General features: G+C 41.4%; 2 protein-coding genes across 3 annotated transcripts in view; one reads left to right on the plus strand and one right to left on the minus strand.

Moving 5' to 3' along the window:
- The window catches only part of plxnd1 (plexin D1), a 243,171-nt gene extending 240,267 nt beyond the window's left edge, over positions 1 to 2,904 (plus strand). For both annotated transcript variants that reach the window (XM_039771008.1, XM_039771009.1), the window contains exon 36: positions 248 to 2,904. In XM_039771008.1, coding sequence (XP_039626942.1) covers positions 248 to 364 — 117 coding nt within the window. In that variant the 3' untranslated portion in view covers positions 365 to 2,904. The remainder of the gene's footprint in view (positions 1 to 247) is intronic.
- A 6,894-nt stretch (positions 2,905 to 9,798) lies between these two features.
- On the minus strand, positions 9,799 to 20,839 carry LOC120540475 (protein B4-like). The gene is made up of 5 exons (XM_039771313.1): positions 20,513 to 20,839; positions 16,050 to 16,309; positions 10,249 to 10,384; positions 10,117 to 10,169; positions 9,799 to 10,050 (listed from the first exon to the last, which is right to left on the minus strand). The coding sequence occupies exons 1-5, from the start codon at positions 20,565 to 20,567 to the stop codon at positions 9,799 to 9,801; spliced, it is 756 nt and encodes a 251-aa protein (XP_039627247.1). The 5' UTR covers positions 20,568 to 20,839.
- Positions 20,840 to 22,755: the final 1,916 nt, after the last annotated feature.

Raw genomic sequence — 22,755 nt, forward strand, 5'->3', positions numbered from 1 at the left:
AGCAACAGCACAATCAGTAATCTTTAAACTATAATGAGTATCACATGTGCATCACTTTTTGCACATTCTGCCACTTCCTGCTGCACAATGTCACGCACTAAAGGTGTGAACAATGTCAACGGGGTAAAGAGTGGCATTAGACGTTTTCTCAAGCTTCTGTTTGCAGGTTCCGTCACTCACAGCCTTCCTTGAATCACCACATTCTCATCAGATTTTCTTGTTTCTTGTTTCTCTCTGCTCAAATTAGGTTGTGAGTGCACTGGACGCCAACCCCACAACCAGGCGCACTCAGCTCCAACACAAGTTCGAACAAGTGATTGCACTGGTGGAGGACAACATTTATGAATGTAGCAGTGAAGCGTGAAGACAATGACTTTGCATTACCTACTTTTGTAATTCTGTAAAAAGGAAACATATGGATGGACGTGATGCCAAATGTGTGCATTCAGTGAAAACACACACACACACACACACACACACACAAAAAAAAAACTTGACAGGCTTAACAGACTAAATCTTCATTTCTTCAAGCAAGAGATGGGTTATGTTGCTGTGGCACACTGTATGAAGTCAAGAAGGGAGTAGAGACTTGCCATCTTTAATAAACGAGACAGATTTCTGAAGGGGTCTCTTGGGTTGGGGAAAGTGATCTTTATTGGGGCTCCATTCAGATCAACAATTAACAGACTGTCTCCCAGTCCCAGTATGGGACAAATCACCAAAGATGACACCTGTCAGATCAAAGATGTGTCACTGCAGTGGCAATTGGCAGCAGGTGATTTTAAATTGTTTGGGATCAACAGTCAAGGCCTCATAACTTTCGTCATTACGTTACATTCACTACAACAATGCCATCACCCAGAATAATCAGAAGGAAGAACCTCCGTCTCAAATGAGTCTCAAAATGGAACTTTAAGAAGACTCCTCTCAGATGAATAATGGAGAAATGGAGATTCTTTTAATCAACATGACACGTCTGTAATGGGATACTCTTGGATCTAAAATAGAGACCTCCAAAGGACGCGTCTATAGGATGAAGCAGGCACATTTTTGCTGGGGACCACATCTGCATAATCAATGAAACAAAAGTCCAATAGATATTTGCTGTGTGTCGGTCCAATATGACATACCTACAAAGAGGAATCCTGCCATCAAAAGAACATTTTCTACTGAGGAAATTTAATTTTGAATTAAGAAAAATGATCTCTCACATTGGGCCAAGTCACTAGCATTGGAGCTGACAGGCTTCCTGACGAATGGAGCACAGAGTTCTCACTAATGACAAATCCCCTGTGGAGTTGGCTCCACCAATGTGAATGATACAATTACTAGTGGCAATCTGTTGTTGTGGATCCTTGAAACAGATCACCAAAGAGGAGCCATTAGATTAATCTCTGAATCATATTTCTAGAGTCAAAAAGAAAATCTTCTGAGACAGAGCCCACCCCACCATCTCAGTGTTTTTGTTTGAACATGAAGCATCTAAATTGGGAATTTCCTTCTCCGGCTGCACTGGATGCTGAACGAAAAAGCTGCTAGCTTCCAGTGGGATGTAACCCAATATATCCTTCAGGAAGAGTTCATTTATCCATCTACAGTACTGTTCTGTTCCTGAGCGATAATAAATAAAAATTCAAATAAGGTAACTGTGTCTCACAGAGATGAAACTGGTTGACAACAACTCATCTAAAACTTTCAATTTCATGTGTCCACATTAGAATAGTAGATCTATAATTTAAATTAATAAAGAGAAAAGTATTGTGTGATGAAAGCGTGAACCAGTACAATCAGCATACTGTAAATAGAGCCAAAGGTGTTTTCCGTTGAGATGTTGTGGACATTTACTGAACTGCATTTGTCCGTGAGTCATCTACATGGAGTTCACATTTTCACGAAACCTTCTGAGCTTCAGAAAATAAGTCAAGAGAAAATGTGAAAACAGCTGATGTGAGTGATCAGACCATCCTTTAACCCCACCAAACAAACTGCTAAACCAGATATATGGCAGTTACATGTTATTCATAATAGTTTTTGGGTAGGAGGGGCTGGCTTTGTATGAGACTGTGGTCATGTTGTCCTTGTGTCTGTCCACTTTGAAAGCTGCCAAACTGTATATATGGTTGCACAACTATTGCCCTTTCTCTTGACCCAAAATCAGAACCTTGCACTTGAAGTCTTTGCCTGATTCTAAAGGTAAAGAAGGACAATTATACAAGTAGAAGAGGTATTGAGGAGCAAATCTGTAGGTTTCGACTCAGAAGTGCCAATATCTTGTGCCAGACAAGGAGAGAAATGAAACTTCTTTAAAAGATTTTTGAAAAAAGCACATTTTTCATTTGGTTCAAGACATCAAACTGGAATATGCACTGTCTTTTCTGGATGGAAAATCCCTACCTTGATCAAATAGTGTGGGTTGAAACCCTTTTGGGGAGTCCGTTTATTAATTATAGTTTTTAAGACACCCTCATGATTTTAACAAAAGCATTGATGCACTGCGTATGTAACATAAATGTTCATAGAGATATTTATGAAGTGTTCGATTGGATTTAACAAATGATGTCTTTAATAGTTGTTTCTATATATATATAAATATACAAAACTTTTTCGGGGGGGAGTTTATATAAAGAATGTGTGTTTTTGTGTGTAAAGCCAAGTTCTTAAAGCCTTAGCAATATGCAGAACTGGAAGAATCAAACAATACATTTTGTTCTGTTCCCAATCTTCATCAGATGCTGGCTTTCTGAATATGAACATATATGGCCAACTAGATGCTGGCTAAGTTTGCTTCTATGGGTTAATTAAAGGAAGAAACCTTTTTTTTAAAGCACCTATAGTGTCGGAGCACAACGGTTTGCCAAGAAAGTGGTAAATTATTAGTATAATAAAAGCCTGAAAAACACGCTCCTTCCAGCTTTGCAGACCTTTTATTTACACAATTACCCTCTGACCCTCTAATGGAAGACGATGGCTCAAACAATGTGCCGTGTGTTCTAGTGAGCAGATAAACAATTTGCATGAAGGTAAAGTTGCAGCAAAACCTAAGAGAAAATTGCGTTTGGCTACATGTGAAATGAGTGCCATTAGCACAAATATCTTCATCTCATCTGCAATGTATTTCTTTTTGTGCTAAAGTATAACAAAACGTATTGCAATGTACAGGTAGCTGCGAGTACTTACAGTGCCTAGTGAAGTTATCCATCCACCCTCGGTGTTTGTCCTCTTTTGTCCAATTACAACCTGGAATTGACATGGATTTTGGGAGGTTAGCAACATTTGATTTACACAACATGCCCATCACTTTGAAGCTACAAAATATTTTATATTGTGACACAATCAAAAATTAAGACAAAAGAAACAGAAATCTGGAGTGTGTGTAGGTGATCATCCTCCAAAGTCAATACTTTTGTGGCAATTCCAGCTGCAAGTCTGTTGGGGAAGGTCTCTGTCAACTTAGCACATCTCACCACTGAGATTGTAACGGCAACTACACAACCGAGACTATTGACTTGGCTAACCTGAGGACTCTCCAGATAATAACAAGCCGTACTCCTTACAAACAGTCCTTTTTTTCCCAAGCGACAGAATAACAGGCAATGCAAATCAGAGATGGAAAATCAAGTGCTGATATATTGAAAGTCAACGAATATATATATATACTAATATATACTAGCCAAAGCCCGGCGTAGCATACGGCGGTGTAAGAATAGGAACGGAAAACAGTGAGAAAGGAATAACAAAAATAGCAAGGAGCGAAACCAATGCCAATGGTCGAGAGAGTACCTTCCTGTAGCAGGCTACGGAAAACATAGACATATATAGATAGACGCCGCATTCACTGTGTTGGCCAGTCGACACGATAAGTCAGCGCTTCCACCCTATTGCGAGAGGTAAAAGTGCCATTTAAACTAATACAGGTAGACGTGGAAACCGGGTTTTCTGATGAAAAATCAATAACGTTTTAAACAGTATCGTTTACAAACAACGGATTTTGGCGAATCGTTTACATGCAATTATTTATATCCATTTATACACTAAATGCGTGCATATCCCATGGTCTTAGAGTTGGTGGGCATGACACTCTGTCTTGCGTATGCTCTCTGTCTTGCTTGCCCTTAGTTAGAGTTAGTGATCGTGGCTCTCTGTCTTGCGTGTCAACGTGGCTCAGAGGTGCATGTGGACTTTTGCACAGACGAAAGCGACTGAGGCTGTGTTTGGTGAGTTGTTGTGTGCCTCGAGAGCAATGCTGGACTCGGGAGGACGGTTACAGTTGGCATGCGTGGCTCCGTCGTGCGTATCCCATGACGCGGTAGGAGGGTTAGAGTTGGCGGGCAGGGCTCTGTCGAGTGTATCCCATGGTCTTAGAGTTGGCGGGCGGGGCTCTGTCTTGCTTGCGCTCAGTGTCTTGCGTGCCCTTAGTGAATTATATATATATATATATATATACTTATATATACTGCTCAAAAGAATTAAAGGAACACTTTTTAATCAGAGTATAGCATAAAGTCAATGAAATTTATGGGATATAAATCTGGTCAGTTAATTAGCAGAGGGGTTGTCAATCAGTTTCAGCTGCTGTGGTGTTAATAAAATTAACAACAGATGCACTAGAGGGGCAACAATGAGATGACCCCAAAACAGGAATGGTTTAACAGGTGGAGGCCACTGACATTTTCCCTCCTCATCTTTTCTGACTGTTTCTTCACTAGTTTTGCATTTGGCTACAGTCAGTGTCACTACTGGTAGCATGAGGCGATACCTGGACCCTACAGAGGTTGCACAGGTAGTCCAACTTCTCCAGGATGGCACATCAATACGTGTCATTGCCAGAAGGTTTGCTGTGTCTCCCTGCACAGTCTCAAGGGCATGGAGGAGATTCTAGGAGACAAGCAGTTACTCTAGGAGAGCTGGAGAGGGCCATCAGCAGGACCAGTATCTGCTCCTTTGGGCAAGGAGGAACAGGATGAGCACTGCCAGAGCCCTACAAAATGACCTCCAGCAGGCCACTGGTGTGAATGTCTCTGACCAAACAACCAGAAAGACTTCATGAGGGTGACCCAAGGGCCCCATGTCCTCTAATGGGCCCTGAGCTCACTGCCCAGCAGCATGCAGCTCCATTGGCATTCGCCATAGAATACCAGAATTGGCAGATGCACCACTGGTGCCCTGTGCTTTTTACAGATGAGAGCAGGTTCACCCTGAGCACGTGACAGAAGTGAAAGGGTCTGGAGAAGCCATGGAGAACATTATGCTGCCTGTAACATCATTCAGCATGAGCAGTTTGGTGGTGGGTTAATGATTGTCTGGGGAGGCATATCCATGGAGGGTCACACAGACCGCTACAGGCTTGACAAAGGCACCTTGGCTGCCATTAGGTATCAGGATGAAATCCTTGGACCCATTGTCAGACCCTATGCTGGTACAGTGGCTCCTGGTGCACGACAATTCCTGGCCTCATGTGGTGAGAGTATGCAGGCAGTTCCTGGAGGATGAAGGAATTGATACCATTGACTGGCCACCACACTTTCCTGACCTAAATCCAATAGAACACCTCTGGGACATTATGTTTTGGTCCATCCAATGCCACCAGGTTGCACCTCAGACTGTCCAGGAGCTCAGTAATGCCCTGGTCCAGATCTGGGAGGAGGAGATCCCCCACAACACCATCTGTCATCTCATTAGAAGCATGCACCGATGTTGTCAGACATGTATACAAGAACACAGGGGCCATACAAAGTGCTGCGTACAATTTGGAGTTGCTGCAATTCAATTTTGGCAAAATGGACTAGCCTGCCACATAATTTTTTCACTCTGATTTTTGGGGCGTCTTTGAATTCAGGGCTCTGTAGGTTGATCATTTTCATTTCCATCAAACGATGTGGCATCCTTTCGTTCCTAACACATTACCCAGTCTATATCAGTATAGATATCCAGGAGGATTTCTTTTTCCCATTGAGATCTGATGTGTTTTCAAAGTGTTCCTCTAATTTTTTTGAGCAGTTTATATATATATATATATACACACACACACACACACACACAAAAGGACAGACAAATACTCAATATTATATATGTGCACAATTCCCCACTATCCCAAAGACACCAGTGAAAAATTCTATATACAGTATATATCCTATTTACCTCGAGCACCCGAATATACAGTAATACTGTAAATATATATAAAAAATACTTTTTAAAACCACACTTATATTAAGTTAAAAAGTGCACTAAAAAAGTAAACAATAAGTCTCTCATACATCACTCAACACTTTTTGAATGTTGATTGATGAAAAGCACCCACGCTTTTATTTTATGAGACAAAGAGAAGTGCGTAGACAGAGGTTCAAACTGCTACATAACACAACTAACCAGACCCAGGGGTTTATATACCTTAAGAAACGGTTCGGACGTGACTGAAACAACAGATAAAGGGGTGCCTACGTGAGACACATGGAGTGTATTGCATTCAAATGTTTATTATAGGACCTACGTGCTTTACGTGAGTTTCATAGATTTTATGACACCACTGTGAATGTGGGATGTGACTAATAAATGACAAGATGAATGGGGAGCACAGCTCAACAAATAACAGTCTCAACTAACAACATGTGGGGCAGAACAAACGGGTTTACTGAACAACAAGAATCAGCTCCTAATTAAGCAACTGGTTGGAGTTCGAGGCCCTGACTTAGTTGGTCTTCTGTTGGCTCCCTTGCTTCACATTTCATTTTTGTTTGGGTGCCATTTAAGGAAAGAAATGAAGCAATTCAGAGGAACGATGAAGAAATTCAGGGGAACATTTCTTAAAAAAAACAAGTCAACTAAATGAATTCAAAAATAAGTTAAGTAGCAGCAAAAACAGGTCACTAATTAAGAAAAGGGTTAGAATGAAACCCTGCAGCCATGGTGGTCCTCCAGGACTGGAGTTGGTGACCCCTGCCATCTCTGCCCAGATATCACACCTTTCTATAGTTAATATTTGCACTTCCCAGCCAATGTGAACTTTTTGCCCTTGACTAAATACAAACATTGCAGAGTTAGCAAAAGTCAACAGAATAGTTCATTCTGAAAAATGTCCCACATGAATCAATTCTATTTATCTCAAAGACAACCAATCAGAAAAAAAAACACGCTCATAAAGGTTAAAGTATGTCAGCTGAAAGCACACTTTTGTATCCAGTAGGAAGATTACCAGATAAATGAAAATGACATGCAGCAACATTTTAAATAATGCGCCTCAAAACTAGATCATCTAAGAATAATAAAGTCAAACACTGGTGATATATTGCAAAGCAAATTGTAAGATAAATCAACCCATTTCTCTACTCAAGACTACAACATCTTGATTGACTGAATGGTCTCTGCTCGTTTCTCAGATTTCTTCTGCCGTCCACCACACAATGCTGAGGAAAAAAGACAAGCGCCAAACTGATTGGGGTAAGAGTCCATGGCAGGCTGTGACCGATGCGATTTAGAGGAGTCAGTAAGTTCAGACATCTTTAGAAGATGAGGGGGGAGTACTGGAGCATCACTGGGGGAATACACACACACACACACACACCCCTAAGCAGACTCCAAAGAGAAAGTGGCAGGTCTAAGATTTGACTCTCTTCTCGTACAGAGCTGTGAGGGAGCAGCCCTGAGTGACATGCTAATCTCCATGTCTCTCTCTCACACACACACACACACACAAAAACTGAGAAAAAGTTCAAATGAGATAGGACAGGAAAGTACACTTCAAGGTTATGAGCCTTCCAGGACTGCATCTCCATTTCTATTCCAGTCAAAAGCAGCTGCAGAGTTGGGGAGAAGAGGGAAGCATTTTAATCTCTTTCGAGTCTCGCAGGAGTACATTAAATTAACACGTCGGCTCTTATTTAAATTCTTTTTAACAGGCCACTCAGACTTTAAACTTGGCAGATTGCCTACAGCAGCAAAGAGTAGAAAATAAAAATTAAAAAAAAAAAAAAAGGTTCTCCTGTGCACAGCTAATACTAACAAACCTCCGTCCAGAGGAGCCAAATTAAATAGCATGAATAGAATTTAGGTCACCTGCTGCTCAGACTTCTGAAATAAAACTAAATGTGGGGTAGAAATTAGATGCTGAGTCGTCTCTATGAATCCCATAGCCCCATGAATCAGACCACCGCTGCCTAGACGATGTCAGACACCCACCCACACTGGTAACTACAGGAGGAAAGCTGCCAAAAAGCAACGGCTCAGGAGGACATCTGGGAGGGATATGCTGTACATGTGAGGAAGGCTCCTAAAATTCATGGCTTCTCATATTAATTCTGATTCATTGTTGGTAACAACCACCAACCATACAGCACCTCTCATTAGAAGTAAATCTCATAAAGCAATTAGGTTTTATAGAAAGGGATTAACAAATACACACTTGATGTATAGACGGTATGAGAGTGATGCAATTTGTTCATTGTTACAATGAGGCCCCCCAGCAAACTTCTCTGGCTGACTTGACCACACTGCTTACTAAATGCAGAACAGATTGCAAAAGTCCTAGGGATAGGGGGCGAGGTGGGGGGTTGGTGATGGTGCCCATTTAAAAAAAAAAACACATGCAGACAAGGACTTTTGGGAACCATCCCATTGCTTCTGTAGTTGGGATTTTAGAACCTGTAGCGGAGACACTAAACCACCATTCACCCAGGCCAACTGAGAACTTTTAAAGAACATGCTGAATCTCATTAAAAGGAGAATATGGCAGGATTTCTTCATCTCTACTCACAGGCCAATCGGTTGACAGGTTATAGGACATCCCACCACAAGACACTGGTCCTCCACTTCCAAATCTGAAGCCTACAAAATGTTCAGAGCTCGTTTCCAAGAACTTAAACCAGGGGTGGGCAATGTCGAATCTGGAGGGCTGCAGGTTTTCGTTCCAACCCAATCCTTGCCAAACTCCAACCTTATTTAAAATTTATGGCTTGTTAGTCTATAAGGTTAGGCTCTTCTATCAAAAGGTCTTCCCCAGAAAAATTATCCAAAAGGTTTGAAGCCTAGAACTGGTCATTTTTAAATTTGTCACATTTCTCTTAAGTGTTTTAGTAAGCCAGGTAATGCTTGGTGAATCCACACCGGTGGAAATGGAAACCAGTTAGATGGAGACCTGCTGGCTCCTTTGTCATTTGCATCTCATGGCTAATAAAATTAATGAATGCAGCAGTTTAAGACTAAACTAAGCATTAAGGGTGGGGGAACTTTAGCAAGCAAGACCACTAAAATGAAGCAGAAAAATGTCTCTTGAGGAGTAAGTGCTTCATCAGCAAGAACGGACTTCTCACTAAAAAACACTGGGTTGGTACAAAAACCCAGCAGCCACCGTGGCTCCCCCAGGACGGACATTGCCCACCCCTGACTTAACCTATTAAAAATGATCCTCCCAAAGTCACTAAAGCTAGCTAAGGTTATTAGCCACCTAATCCAGTATATTTAAAAAGTGAAACATGGAGGTGCATTTTGAAGTTTCTCCAAGACAATTTCCACAGCTTAGACATCTTGTTTGTAGGAGTTCACCTTCTCCACCCTACCATATCATGAAGCTACTGGGTGTTACTTTGCAGGATTAGCTGCGAGCACATACTGTACACCCAAAAGTGTTGCTCCCTCCTCCATGCCAGGCTAGGTTACCTCAACATGCTGAATGCATGAGGCTACGTTACTATACCTCAATTAATACAAAACGCCATTACTCAACAAATTACCTTTATTGAAAAATATAAAATTTAAAAAGGCACTATTTACAAAAAGTTAAAACAGAATCTCAGCACCCCACCCACACTACTGCTCTTTTGGTTTTTTGCTGCGTTTGCCAGCAGTCTTTGCATTCGGCTTGTCAGCATTCTCCTTGCCCACCTCCTCACTGCCCTTTGGTTCAGCCTTGGTCTTGTTCTGGGACTTTTTTGGTGCCCGGACTGTTGGGGTCTCCGCTGAATTCTGCTTCTTGACTTTTGGCTTTGCTTTCTGGTCCAGTTCCTGCCCCGATGGGTCTTTAGTCTTTTTCGGCTTAGCCTTAACTTCCTTCTCAGGGTTCTGTTAAGCAAATACTACAGTTAAACACTGAAAAGTTTGAGCTCCAGACATTCGGCAGCTACTCACCTCAGCCTGATTTTCCTCTGCTACCTCAGATTTCACTTTGGCCTTTTTAGTGTCTGGAGAGAAAAAATAAATATTGCCCTCTGAATTTAAAATTTTCAAGGTTGTCGTCGTCAAGTAAGAGGAGGCCCTTACTTGCAGACTTCAGCTTGTTTCCAGACTTTGGTTTCTTGGCGGCAGCCTTTCGAGTAGCATTTTGCTTCTCATCTGGGTCGACATTTTCTTTTGATTTGGCCCCATTGACAACACGTTTCTTCTCTTTACCTGCAAGCTGAGAAAGTATTCCTCTTAAAAATGGCATGAGCCCCGCGTTCACACTGAACAGGACCGGATTTGCCGGTTTAGAGCTGTAAAGAAAAACACTATGAAACAGAAAACTCCCATCTGCCCTGTGTGAAGAGGCTTGTGAGGGACAGGCTTTAAGATTCCAGGATGCACGGAGGTTTGGGGCAAATCTGTACTTTGTAATTATTACACAGATCTGCACTGAAAGCCAAGTATCACAACATGTGCTTGAAATTCATATTGAGTTTCAAAAGGGAAGATTCAATCCCATGAGTAAATATTAGAAAACAGTGGTACAGGATTTGGGTTTTAAGTGGAATTTGGGAATACCAAATGGATTAATCTGGTCTACTTTTACAGTAAAAAGCCTACCATTTTAAAAAATTTTCAAACCCACTCTGGCCAAATTATGGTTTCAGGAATTGGGAGTATGGATTAGAGCCTATCCTGGCTGGCAAGGGCAGAAGTACAACAATTTAAAACATTTCACGGGTAGGAAATTACAAAACACTGTACAAAAATAAATAGGTTAAAAGACCTAAACTCCAAAGCAGAGACTCCAAACCAAATCCTGGATAGGAACCCTGCACGTTTTCAGAGATATGCATTCAAGGTTTAGACTTTAGTGTCTGGATACAATTAAGGGAGTACACCCTACAGAAAAGGCTAATTTAAAATAACACTACAAAAAGTGTTTTAAAACTATGCAAAGAACAGATTTGATTTTTTAGGGATCTGTATTGTTTTGTTATGGGAAAATGGTTCAAGGGATTAGAACATAAGTAGGCAAAGAATCAGAGAGAAGAGGTCCAATACGTCTATTTTATTTACTTAATCAACTATAATAATCAAACACATATAATGCAGACATACAAAACAACAATACTTAGACATATGCATCTCTGTTGTTAAAGACACAGAGCCATCATCCCAGACCAGTAGACTGAGGGGGCCCGCTTGTCAGTCTTGTCAGAGGACCAACTCATTTTGCCTTCCAAATACCGGGCCCAACCTACCTGGAAAGGGGTCTCTCTTTGCTGTCCCCACGGTTGAGCCTCAAGGCTGGGGGCTGTCAAAAGAAACTGCAGATTTTGGGCTAAGCCTTCCATTATATACTAATTGCGTCCCCCTTGCCCAAAGCGCTTACGCTTACGTGCAAGCAGTGTATACAGAAGTGATTAGTTTCAGCACACACACCTTTCCACGGGACGCGGTGTTGTTTTGCACTTGGTCCTGATGAGGACGACACCTGGTACCAAACGGCACAAAAATAATTCCGTAGTGAAGCCCCTTGAAGTGAAAAACAAGTCAGCATGCCCCTTTATCCTGACGGAGACGGCGTCTGGTACCAAAAGGCACACAAAAATAGTGAAGCCCCTCGAAGTGAACAACAAGTCAGCATAACCCTCTGGCCATATTCCCAGTACTTTTCCTTCTTGAAGCTGGTTTTTGCACTGAGCGACCAACGCCCATCTGCTCTCTTGATTCCCCCCCCTCTCTTTAGAAAAATCCTTCCATTACATGTATGCCAGACAAATTCCCCCATGAGCATTTAAACAAAATCTGAACTTAAACTTGTGCCCACTAACATGGAGGATAAGCCAACCTCCCACAGCAACTTGACTCCGAGTCCAACCCAGGACACTGGGCGTTTAAGGTGCCAGGCACCAATTTGAAAGAAACCAACATAAAAGCATTTGATGGATCGTATTCAGATGGAGAGGTTACTAGTTTGATTAATTTTAATCTCATTTACAACGGTTGAGGGGCACCAGTTTGAACACGTGGTCAGCCTCAAAAGCACAACTGAATGGAATTCCAGCATACAAGGAACTGGTATACAGATCGGTTTATGGCACAGGACCCATAAAAGGAGAAATCACTCCCCCGGAAACACTGAGAAGGCAACAAATGGATTACAAAGCTACAAAAATACAGCCACCAATTTAGGAGAATTCTCTTTATACAAATAATCTAAGCCTTCAGCTTAGAATTTTAAACCTTTTATCAGTTACAGTGCCTTTGCCATGGACCCTTACTCGGTCAACCAATATGCTAGATCAGCATTTCCTAAACTCCGTCCCAAAGACCCACTGTGGCTGCCAGTTTTTATTCCATCCAAATTCACAATTAGTGATAATAAACTGATCTTATTTAAATGCCCTCCTCTTATTCTGCCTATAGAAAAGCACAGCAGTGCCTATCTGGCACCTCTACACGAAAGCCACCTTTTTTAACCTTTGCAAACATATGCCGTTTATCTGGAAAAGATTTGGGATTAAAATTACTTGGAAATCTTTTCATAAGATGCAAAGATGTTGTATATATAAAATTACATTCTAAATTTCACTTTCCAGTAACATTTCTTTTCACTGTTAAATAGAACCTGCCCATTTCCCTCATCTTGCACCTTCCTCCATGCAGGGAAAAAAAAATTAAAAAAATGGCTCAGTCTTGGACTCTGACAGCATTTCTGCAATATATAAAAATTATTTTACAGTCCCTCCCTTTCAAAGATCCAAGTTGACATTGTGAAAATGAGCTCTCACTCAACATATCAGAAAAGGAGTGGAAGGTAGCAATGCAGAGGATTCACTCAAGCTCCATATGCACAACGCATACAAATTATTCAACTTAAAATTATATATCAAGCACATCTGTCTCGCTTTAAACTGTCCAAAATGTTTCCAGAGCAGGACCCAACCTGTGAACGCTGTAATCAAGTGCCAGCCTCATGTTTTGGGCCTGCACCAAGTTAACATCATTCTGGACCAAAATGTTTAAGTGCCTTTCAGACAGCCTTGGTGTCACAATCCCTCCTAACCCATTAACTGCTGCATTTGGTGGTCTTCCAGATGGGTTTAAAGCAGAGAAGGACAAACAAACTGATCTCCTTCACTACACTTTTGGCACGTAGACTTATTTTGCTAAACTGGAAGAATCCTACCTCATGTTTTAAGTCAGTGAGTAACTCCTGCTTTATACGATTTGAAAACTGGAAAAAAAATCAAATACTCCGAGGATCTGTGAAGAACTTTTTCAAAACCTGGCAGGATCTAATCAATATTGTAGAATAAGTTCTTAAAGCACTGAGGAAGTAATTCTCTTCACATGTTACATCTTTATCTGCCTATTAAACTCATCAATTTAGGTTTACAAGCTTTACGTTTTACTCTGTTGGCCATGATCTCTCAAGGGTGGGGGGGTTGATTTGTTTTCAATCTTATTTTTTGTAAAAATTGATCGATTTGTATGGAACACAATAAAATTTGAAAAAAGCACAGCAGCATGCTTTTTACATTTAAGACATTAGGAAATTTCTATTTTTGCGTCAAACATTTACCTCTTTTGTCGTCCTATTTTTTTTGTGCAGATTGCAACATTCATTGTTTCCATCCATTATCCAACCTGCTATATCCTAACCGCAGGGCCATAGGGGGTCTGCTGGAGCCAATACAGGGCACAAGAACTGACTGCCAGGTAAAGAACACCGAATGATGAAAGGCTGCAATAACTAGCGTCAGACCCACTAATTAGTAGATAAATTAAAACAAACGCCTGGAAAAGTAGAATGAAAATCGGCCTGAAAAATTGTCAAAATGTTTAAAAACCCCTATCCCCTTATAAGTGCTTAGTACATTTGAATACATATTTACCAAACTTAATTTCTCCATTGACTCCAAAACACAAACTGGAAAAGGGTTTGCTTTATTGGGCTAGGAATCCCATTAAAAACAGAAGTTGGTAGGAACAAAAACCTGCAACCACAGTGGGTTCCCAGGACTGTTTGGGAAGCACTGTGCTAGATGACAAAGTCTAGAGGCAACAGACCATTAACTGAGCACCAAGGGTCAATTGGCATTGTATTGGGCTGAACATCACCAGGTTGTCTTCTGGGATGAACTGCTGCTTGTCATCACGACTTCCAAGAACACTTCTCCCTCTTTAAATCAATATCGAGAAGTGATTTAAGGTGACTGGCCAGTTCTCATTACACTGTGTGCACAATTAGGCAAGTTGTATTTTTGAGGATTAATTTTAATATGGAACAAACACAGTGCTATCAGTCAATCCAAAATGTTAATAAACCTGAAACCTGAATGTTTCACAACGGAAATGTGAGTGTGAACATCATCAGGGGAATACATATGTGCGCACAATTATTAGGCAACTATTAGTGTGCAGATTTATTATGCAACTAAAGGAAAAATGAAAATTTTCCCATCTCACTTGTTTATTTTCATCTGTTATAGTGAGAATAATAAACAAACACCTCAAAATTTACAAATAAACATCTCTGACATTTCAAAAAAAATCAATCAATCAATCAATGACCAATATAGCCACCCTTCTTTCCAATAACAGTCATAAGCCTTTCCATTCATGGAGTCTGTCAGTTTCTTGATCTGTTGACGATCAGCTTTTTGTGGAGCAGTGACTACAGCCTCCCAGACACTCTTCAGAGAGGTGTATTGTTTTTCTCCCCCGTAAATCTAGCGTTTAAGAAGTGCCCACAAGTTCTCGATAGGGTTTAGGTCAGATGAGGAAGGGGGGCCATGTCATTATTCCTTCATCTTTAAGGCCTTTACTGGCTGGCCACGCAGTGGAGAACTTCGATGCAAGTGATGGAGCATTGGCCTGCATAAAAATCATGGTCTTTTTCCTGTATCACTGTTTGAAGAAAGTGTCTTCGAAAAACTGGCAGTAGGTTTTGAGTTCATCTTCAATGCAAAAAGGTCCAACTAGCTCATCTTTAAAAATACCAGCTCATACCAGTACCCCACCTCCACGTTGGAGTGGAGCTCTGTGCCCATTACTGATCCACAGGTCCATCCATCTGGTCCATCAAGAGTCACTCTCATCTCATCTGTCCATAAAACCTTTGAAAAAAATCTGTCTTCAGATATTTCTTGGCCCAGTTTTGACGTTTCAACTTATGTTTCTTGTTCAGTGGTGGTTGGGTTTCAGCCCTCCTTACCTTGGCCATGTCTTTGAGCACTGAACACCTTGTACTTCTGGGCACTCCAGGTAGGTTGCAGCTCTGGAATATGAAAGTACTGGAGGATAATGGGTTCCTGGTAGCTTCACGTTTGATTCTTCTCAAATCTTTGGCAGCTAATTTGCGTCTTTTGTTCTCAACACGTTTCTTGCGACCCTGTTGACTATTTGCAACAAAATGTTTGATGGTTCTGTGATCACACAGCAATATCTTAGCAATTCCAAAAGTGCTGCATCCCTCTGAAAGACTTTTTACAATTTTTGACTTTTCAGAGTCAGTTAAATCTCTTTTTTGGCCCATTTTGCCCGAGGAAAACTAGCTGCCTAATAATTCTGCACACCTTGATATAGGGTGTTGATCTTCTTAGGCCACACCCTCCCTCATTACACAAATACACATCACCTGACGTGCTTAAATCCAATAAGCATTCAAGTTAATACAGCTTGGAGTTGGAATATACGCATTAAAAATGATATGGTCAAAATACTCACTTGCCTAATTGTGCACACAGTGTAAATTGGCTTTAACAGTATAACTCAACACAGAAAGGTGCCTACAAATTAATAAAAAAAATTAACCCTGGCCTGTACAGGACCATCACAAATGTAAACAGTCCACAATATTAAAGACTGGACATTGTCAAAAATCTTACCTTGAACCTGCCAGTGGCACCAGTAGCCGTAGCATTTTTAGGTCTGATCAAAATGCCACTCACTAAACCTTTCAGAAGGGCATTCTTCAACAGGGTCTTCAGTCTTGCTGGCAGCACAGAGGGGTACTTGGCAAGGATGTATCCACGAATAGCCATCACAGAGACCCCTTTCTTGGTATTCAGCTCTTTCAAGGCCTCAACCACCATGTCAATTGTGGAAGGGTGGCCACTGGATGGAGGTTTGCTAGCCTTAACTGTAGCTTTATAAAAAAAAAAAAAAATAAAAAAAAACACACAACACGACTTGTTAAGTTTACATCACTTACACACCAACCCACCTTCCATGTGCTCTTTTTAAAGCATTCCACTAAGAAAGTAAAATTTACAGTAAAAGGCAACGGAGGTTGCAAGAATTTTACCATAAATACAAGACAGTATTTTTAGGTCTACAGTGTAACGTAGTAATGAACGGTTTTCACGTTACACCACATTACAACAGAAGTGAACACTGAACCCCTAACCATGGGTTAGTACAGTGCAATCAAACCATTAAATTGTCAAGATCAAATACTTGTACACAGTCTGCATCAGTAAACTAACCACCAATAGCAGACACGCTGTTATCATATACATTGAAAAAGAAGTCGGTTAAGGCACATTGTCTGGTGGAGAAGTTCTCTTGGTGGTGTATGGTGTCCTACAGGTGTGCCAGCTTTTCAAATACAACCCACCATAAATCAGCTCCCAGAACCCCAAAAAAAAAACTTGGAAAAAGTCTGCCAAGTTCATGGTCTCCCACCCGACCTCCACTGTGCAAAGGTATGGGGGGTCACCAGGATCACCTAGTAAAAGGGGCGTGTCCTTATGCAAATAACTTGTCACTGAAACGGCGTTTTACATTTTACAGTTGCTTACCTTCACCATTTAACATATAAAACTTTTCCAGTGCAGTGTGTCAGAAAACAGTATGTAGCATATTTTGAAGGCAGAAAATTAGATTTTTATAAAAACTTGGCTTAAAAAAAAAAAAAAATAGTTTAAGACATCAGAACAAAAAAGGTATTTCACTTACCATTCACAGTATATTTGCCGTTTAAAATTTACTGACTTTTACAGTGCAACTCAAAGCTTTTAAAGAGTGTCACACACACCCGCTATTAAAGCACTCTTTGCTTGTTGCTAGAATGTTCACACAATCACTTCACAAAGTGTCATTAACATCCAAGACAGCTCCAACCCTAAACTGAACCCCTTATCAGACTGACACCTTTCAAGTTAATATGTTTGTCAAGTGTTCAAAACCTTGCATGTCTCCCACTGACTAGCCATTCAGAAAAATACCAGTTAATGAATAGGAAATTACTGCACGAGTGGCATTTTATATATACAGTGGTCAGCACGAACAGTACTAGGTAAATCTGCACCTCGGGCAAAGCTAATTAGTGCACCAACCAACTTCTGTAGCCAACCCAGGCACAAACCTTAGGATCCACGACCTTAATGTTGGCATCAGCCCACAATATGACCAACTGTTGAATATCCTCAGCGACAGGTCAAATTACAACTCAAAATGCAATTCTTGTATGCTCGAACAAATGCGGCCTCAACCACCCCACAGTTTTAGAACCGTTTCAAGACCGTGATTAACCGTCCACTTTATAAAATGCCATCTAGCACTGGGCTAGGAGGGTTAGACGGAGGCGCACAGGATGTGCCAAAACAGCATGGAGTTGCCTATTAGCATAACCTCATCTCAGGGCTGTGGGGTGAAAAACCTTAAGGGGCAGCACGTGGGCCAGAACTAGACCTCAGGACTCTGGAGTGTTCAGGCATTGATATAAGCCAGCGGGCCACCGTATTGTCTTGATCATTGCTACAGCCATGCAAGACACTCATGAATGCCGAGGACTGTACTACTTTAGTACATTACAGAACATCACTTCTAGACCAAAACTCAGTCCGACAACTACTCCACTACAAAGGCGTGTAGTTTCATCTCCCACCACGTTTAAAACATCAGTATTGTGATGCCATTATTTCCCACATTCCTGCAGGATACACGATTTTACAGTGGCAGGGCATGTAGTGGCACTACCACAAAGATCCAGTGTGACAAGTTCAAATGCCTACTCATTTGACAAGGGTTGTACCTTCATGCCTTGTAGGGGTACACCAATGCAGTTTAGGTTGAATGTACATTTCAAACTGTACCCACGATAGTCAAGGTGTAAGCATGCAAGGGGGGCTTGATGGGCTAGTGTCACATTCAAGACCATCAGCTAACTTGTGCCTCAATGCGGAGAAAGGCTCTGCATGACCCAAAACTTGATTAAGCAGATTCGACAGGGACATCTCATGTTAACGTCCTATCAAATTACATTTGTCGGTAGCAGCACTTTACAGACCATTTTCTACACTCGGTCAGATCTTTCATCTCATTGCACTACACTGGGGCAGTCCGGAAAGTCGTGTAGTGCCCACCCGCATCAGAAGGCGGCACCAGCAAGGAGGTCATGGTTGATATTAAGCGCCCCTAAAAACAATTTATTAAATCCGCATCGAGAGGAGTCAGATGAGGTGGCTCGGGCATCTGATCAGGATGCCTCCTGGACGCCTCCCTGGTGAGGTGTTCCGGGCACGTCCAACCGGGAGGAGGCCCCGGGGAAGACCCAGGACACGCTGGAGGGACTGTGTCTCCCGGCTGGCCTGGGAACGCCTTGGGATTCTCCCGGAAGAGCTGGGGAGAGGGAAATCTGGGCCTCTCTGCTTAAGCTGCTACCCGACCTCGGATAAGTGGAAGAGGATGGATGGATGGATGAATGCATTTTCAATGATGGGACAAGTCATGGCTGGCACTATAGCCTAATGTGTTCGAATAGGCATAGCCGACCAAATCCCGGTGTTAATTCAACTTTAAATTACGGCGGTGCTCGAATGACAAACCCGGCGAACCAAACGGTCACTACGAACGAGGCACATATAGGCCTACCAGCGGCAAACACACCGCACATTTCAGACTTCGCAACGCCATCGCGATTTGCACTTCACATAAAGGTGAACCATTGCAAGTCTTACACTAACGCGCACAAGAATACAAGTCACTACAAAAAGTACGACATCGTGGGGTTGATTGGAAAGGAAAGCTCAAACGACATTGATGGGCTATCAGGCGACACACCGCCGTTAAAGTTAATCTTCCTTTAGTACTTGTGCATACTGCATCGTCTATTAAAAAAAAAAGACATCGAAGGTCAGCAACGTAATAAACGCCAACGCCTAAAGATTTTCCTGAGAACTGCGGTAAACACCCAACGTTTTCTGATGAAAGTGCAAGAACTCCGATTCCTGACGGGACATTGGCGTTTGCTAACACTAGCCGTTTAAAGTAGAATTCGAAAAAGTACGAGTTATTTTAGGGAACTTACTACAAGCAGATTCTTCACCGATCCTTAACGCCTTCCTTCCACAGTATCTATCGCCATTTGGTCCGCTATGGATGTGGTGCAATGGACGCCCTGCCAAGGATAGAGTCCGGCAGTGTCCCACAGATGGTTTAAATTTGCTTTTGAATGAGACATGTTACTTGATCGCCACTTGCCACTCGCGCTTTGAGCATCATTTTATCCGTTCGCATCGTCCCCCTGTTCGATTTCCAAGAAAACTGTTCCATTTGCGCAGCAAGCCGTTTTAAACACTAACTACGTTCCAATTTCTCGCAATGCAGAAATACACAATACATATCCTTTGAAGTTTCAGAATATTGCTGAACAAAATATTTAACAAGTTAACACACAAGATTACCGTTACCTCCGATTTTTAAAAGGAACAACCTTCATTGAGCCTTATAATTAAAACTGCATTTTAGATATTTTATAGGCTAAACCTTTAACATGTTAAGTGTCCAGTAAAAAGGCATCGTTTTATTATATCTAGGTTAGGAACTAGCACAAGACGCTAAATTTCAAAATAGCTTGCTATCACGATGTATTCCACCATTACATTTTGCCCGACAATCCCCCGTGACTTTAACGCAATACGAAACACAGCACGGCAGGTCGAAAAGGTTAACACGTAAAAGAGTATCCGGTACTGCGGCTTAAGACAAGGAATTCGCGCACAGGTTGGAAGCATGCGCCGAACCACTTGGATTGCGACCCAACGCTCACATGATTTTCGTTAAATTCAGGTAGATTTGCAAAGATCGTCATCTCTTTCAAAAAGAATACACTCTCCCGTTTACTAAACAGTTTTTTTTTAATTTAGAGATGACGGCCAAGAGGAGTCCTCATCATTCTATATCCAACATAGTCAGGTTTTTTTTTTTTTTTTTTAGAGTTTATATCCTAGACTGAAGACGACATTGGATACCCATAAGATAATGAACTGTGTCACTGCGGAGAATAAAAACATCTCACTTTCAAGGAGCGACAAGTAAAAAAGACAAATCCGGTATCAGGATTTACCGACTGTTTTGGTGGTAGAGGTCTCCTCTTCAGAAGCAATTTTCTTGGTGGCCATTTCAAAATAAACTTTTGCAGAAGACAAAAATAAAAAGAAAAACTGCGGCCGTATTTTTTCACAATGATGCCAGCCAAATGCTTTTATCACATCAGTTTGTCCGCGGTAAAGTGCCGATGTGGCCACTAGAATGCTAGTCACGTGTCAATTAATTAGCCGCTAATTGGCTGTAATGCCTACTCTTCAAACCCGCCTTAGCCAATTTCGAGGTCACAGAGTATCGAAGTTCATTTTAACGGCCGCCGGTCCATCAACACGCAGGGCGCCCTCGGACTAAGATGGGATGAGCGGAAAGCTAACAGTTTTTATTCCCTTTTCTTAATTAGTGATCCGTTTTTGCTGCTAATTAACTTCCTTTGAATTAATTTTAATTGACTTGGTTTTTAAGAAATGTTTCCCTGAATTTCTTCATCGTTCCTCTGAATTGCTTCATTTCTTTCCTTAAATGGCACCCAAACAGAAATGAAATATGAAGTGAGTGAGCCAACAGAAGACCAACTAAGTCAGGGCCTCAAACTCCAGCCAATTTCACTCCAACCAGAAGCTTAATGAGGCGCTGAGTCTTGTCGTTAATTCAACCCGTTCTTTAATTCCATGGCTTGTTGCTGCTCTCATTGTGCATAGCAGACATTTCCGAAATTATGGATTTTCTCTTTTCTAAGAGCAGATCAGCATTCCTGAGACCCTCATCTTTCTTTATTTTCAGATACTGTATGATGGACAAAGTTTGCTTGTCATGCTTTGGCTCATTTTGTATCTCACAATTGTTTGGCTGCTAATTAAGGAAAAAGAAACAATTGAGGGGTGGCCCTCCAGGACTGGAGTTGGGCACCCCTGGTCTAAGGCATTGTACAAGATCAGGATATAATAAAATTGTTAAATTCAGGATACTGTTGTTTACTGTAATGTATTTTCAACAGATGCCTTTCTTTAGTCAGCTTGCTGTACAATACAATACAATACAATTTATTTTTGTATAGCCCAAAATCACACAAGAAGTGCCGCGCTGGACTTTAACAGGCCCTGCCTCTTGACAGCCCCCCAGCCTTGACTCTCTAAGAAGACAAGGAAAAACTCCCAAAAAAAACCCAGTAGGGAAAAAATGGAAGAAACCTTGGGAAAGGCAGTTCAAAGAGAGACCCCTTTTCAAATAGTTTGGGCTTGCAGTTGGTGTCAAAAAGAAGGGCGTCAATACAATACAATACACAGAATAGAACAAATCCTCAATACAGTATACAAATAAAAAGTTTACAAGTAAGGAGTAGAATTTAACAGTAGATGATATCACATAACATGATCTGGATTTGTTTAGAGTCATCCATCAAGCTGCCTCCCCCATTTGGCCATTCCACGACTGAAACAGCACTGGGCCAGCCAATCCAATGAAAGGACCCCTCTTTCCCACAATTCCTGCAATCCCCCATCAGAGATTACTTTACTTTAGGCAGGCAAAACAACTTGGCAGGTGGGCCATGGCACCAAGTGCCACATTTGAGTACCGAGAAGAGAAACAGAATAGGTGAGGGTTAGTAACAAATTATAAAGTACAGTCTGCAATCTTTAAAAAATGTAAAGGAACAAATATTGTACAGAAGTAAGTAGTACTAGGGTGTTAGTCATTATGAATGTAGTGAGAAGTCAAGCAAAATGACATCTTGTATTGGCTAACTGAAAAAGGTTACAATATGCAACTCAGATTACAACTTACATCTCAAGATTACATCTCTGCCTGAAGAAGGGGCCTGAGTTGCCTCGAAAGCTTGCATATTGTAATTCTTTTTCAGTTAGCCAATAAAAGGTGTCATTTTGCTTGACTTCACTGTACAGAAGTAAAAAAGAGAAACATTTAACATTGTGTAAAAGATATTAAAAATGGAAAATTACAAACAGTTGTAGTAGTAGTAGCAATACTGTCAATGAACTGTGCTGATTGGTTGACCAAAAGCACTGGCGCCATTTTAAAAATCTGTTAGTAGTTTGGCCTTTGGAGAGTTATTAGTGAAGATCATCACATCATTCTTATAGCCACCTCCCTGGTGTGCTGCTCCATGCACCGCATCAAAGCACTAATCTCCCCCGTGAATTCCTGAACCAGGGGAGTCTCCTGAATGCGGCACACTTTGAGCCACACCATTCTTCATGGCCATATCCTTGGTGTGCCATGCCATACACCGCATCGAAGCAGTAA

The sequence above is a fragment of the Polypterus senegalus genome, chromosome 12, assembly GCF_016835505.1.
Source record: "Polypterus senegalus isolate Bchr_013 chromosome 12, ASM1683550v1, whole genome shotgun sequence".
Taxonomy (NCBI): domain Eukaryota; kingdom Metazoa; phylum Chordata; class Cladistia; order Polypteriformes; family Polypteridae; genus Polypterus; species Polypterus senegalus.

Coding starts and splice junctions, on each gene's coding strand:
- LOC120540475 (XM_039771313.1), bottom strand. CDS start 20,567: ATGGCCACCAAGAAAATTGCTTCTGAAGAGGAGACCTCTACCACCAAA. Junction 16,310..20,512: donor CTCTACCACCAAAACAGTCG/GTAAATCCTGAT, acceptor TTTTTTATAAAG/CTACAGTTAAGGCTAGCAAA. Junction 10,170..10,248: donor AAACAAGCTGAAGTCTGCAA/GTAAGGGCCTCC, acceptor TTTTCTCTCCAG/ACACTAAAAAGGCCAAAGTG.